The 2,738-nt window shown below is 35.3% G+C and overlaps 1 protein-coding gene across 1 annotated transcript in view; it reads left to right on the forward strand.

The window, feature by feature from the left end:
- Nucleotides 1-2,738, forward strand: part of LOC110450636 — a gene marked incomplete at its 5' end in the record, with an annotated part of 11,433 nt that overhangs the window by 3,081 nt on the left and 5,614 nt on the right. Inside the window, 3 exons of the mRNA XM_021498255.1 lie at nucleotides 1,010-1,172; nucleotides 1,333-1,539; nucleotides 2,252-2,343. Of these exons, the coding sequence (XP_021353930.1) occupies nucleotides 1,010-1,172; nucleotides 1,333-1,539; nucleotides 2,252-2,343 (462 nt within the window). The remainder of the gene's footprint in view (nucleotides 1-1,009; nucleotides 1,173-1,332; nucleotides 1,540-2,251; nucleotides 2,344-2,738) is intronic.

The raw sequence follows: 2,738 nt of genomic DNA on the forward strand, positions 1-2,738 counted from the left end.
AAGTTTGTTCAAATGAATGACCTTCACCCATATTCAAGGTCACAGGGGTAAAAAATGTTAAAAACGTTAAACAACTTCTTCTCAATAACAAAAACGCCCAGGGTGATGATATTTGGCCAGTAGCATGCTGGGGTAAAGGGCTATCAAGTTTGTATAAAAATGAATGACCTTCATCTATATTCAAGGTCACAGGGGTCAAATATGTGAAAAACATTAAACAACTTCTTCTCAATAACCAAAATGCCCAGGGTGATGATATTTGGTCAGTAGCATGCTGGGGTAAAGGGCTATCAAGTTTGCATAAAAATGAATGACCTTCACCTATATTCAAGGTCACAGGGGTCAAATATGTGAAAAACATTAAACAACTTCTTCTGAATAACGAAAATGCACAGGGAGATGATATTAGGCTAGTAGCATGCTGAGATGAAGGGTAACAAGTTTGTTCAAATGAATGACCTTCACCCATATTCAAGGTCACAGGGGTCAAATATGTGAAAAACTTTAAACAACTTTTTCTCAATAACCAAAATGCCCAGAGTAATGATATTTGGCCAGTAGCATGCTTAGATAATGGGCTACAAAGTTTGTTCAAATAAATGACCTTCACCCATATTCAAGGTCACAGGGGTCAAACATGTTAAAAACTTTAAACATCTTCTTCTCGATAACCAAACTGCCCAGGGTAATGATATTTAGTCAGTAGCAAACTAGGATCAAGGAACACTATGTTTGATAAAGTGAATGACATTGACTTATATTCAAGGTCACAGGGGTCAAATTTGTTTAAAATCTTTAAACGACCTCTTCTGAATAATATTGGGTCCCAGGATGTTGATACATTGCAAGTTGCATCCTGAGATAAAAGGCTATAAAATTTGTTCAACATAATGACTTAATTTGCCTGTCGCTTTATTTTAGATCACTTTTAATGTTACAAGTATGAGATTTATACCAGGTGAGCGATGCAGGCCCATTGGTTCTCTTGTTCTTTTTTTATTAATTTCAGATGCAACCAGAAGCCTGTATCCTAACTATTGTGCTGGTCAGCACGTGGTGTACTGCAAGTGTGACGTAACTCGAAACTTCTGTGGCCATGATCCGTGCAAATGTAGATATGGGCATTGCTCCTACTCCGCTCCACTGTTACGTGTTAACTGTGGCTGTGACAGGTAAACAAACACCGCATCATCAAATATAATTAGATACTTAATAGTAGACCTAGTGGACGATCAGGGAGCCGGTAGCTCAATCGATCATAGCATCCAACTTTACAAAATGTAGACCAATTAAAGTAAAAAAGTAAAAAAGTGTATTAATGTATCATTTTAGACGCTCAACGACGTCGACACCGACAACAACGACGACGACGAAAATTACAACTACAACAGAAGAAATGTCTTCAATTAAATCTACAAAAATGCCAAATGTTTCAAGTACTCCAGTTCATTCGAGTCCGCAGACGACAAAGGAGCAAACATCCTTGACAAAATCAAGACAGACGACCATCAAACCGGGCGGTGACGAAGAAGATACCGGGTAATTGTGAAATACGCGTAAATGTTATATCAACATATGTACATCATTCAAATACGATTTCAAGACAAGATTATTTGCAATGAGACAGAAATAACGAACGGTATAATTAACACAAAACCCTATCTCTCATATAAACATGCGTTCGTCTTTTTTAATATTTCATCATATCTATCATAGAGTATAGATCATACAAAAGCAAGAAATCTGATTGTTCGTATTAACAAATCGAGTCCCTGATATCATAAATAACAATAAAAAATATTACATGACTTAAGCATTTTGCTGAATTCAGTATGAAGATATAACGACCTCATTAAATTAATTTACTATATTCCAATATATAAGTAATAAAGATACACACTTTTGAATTAAACAATCAATATTTCAAAGTCGATCACCAAAGTCGTGATATTCGGAGTAAGCTCCTGAGTACCGAATCAAGTTGATTTTGCGTTCATTTGTTCTTTATTAAGGTAAACTATAACACTGCGAACTATAACGTGATTTCCGTTACGTCATTTAATAAGAAGGCCACAAAGGACTGGCTTTTGATTGGTCAAAATTCAGATATTGGTCGATGTTACTCAAGTTACTTATATAAGAGTATGCCGGAACCCCTCATTCTAAGACTTCAGTTTAGTCATTGATCAAGATTTCCACTGCGTACTGGCTTCAAACTTCAAAATTCAAATATATATATATTTATTTTCAGACTTTCAGGAGGAATTATTGCCGCCATTGTTATTCCGATAGTTGTGCTGCTGCTGCTTGGTGTGGCTTGGTATGTAAAGAAAAGAATATCAAGTAAGTACTTTTTAAACATAACAAGAAGCAAACCAGGTTGTCTGCATTTCCTTTCAAACTTCGACTTATCTNTATCTTTACATTCTGTTCTCGTTGCAGTGCATTAGAATAGCTATAGCATACGAACTGTATGATTCCGAGATTGACTAGAGGTTTCTGTATATGTGAGGTTTAATATTGTGTATTGTTTTAGATATGAGACGGATGATTCCGTATTTGTGAAGAAGGTTCAAACTTAGTTTATATTTGAGAAATAAGATGGATATTTTTTGTGTATTTGATTTTAATCTAATATAATATTTGAGAGATGCGCTCGGTGTTTTTGTGTACGTAAAGTAGGATAAAGTTTATGGTATGTTTCAAAAATGAGATAGGTGTATCTGTGTTTATGAGAT

This window comes from Mizuhopecten yessoensis, unplaced genomic scaffold, assembly GCF_002113885.1.
Source record: "Mizuhopecten yessoensis strain PY_sf001 unplaced genomic scaffold, ASM211388v2 scaffold5397, whole genome shotgun sequence".
Lineage (NCBI taxonomy): Eukaryota > Metazoa > Mollusca > Bivalvia > Pectinida > Pectinidae > Mizuhopecten > Mizuhopecten yessoensis.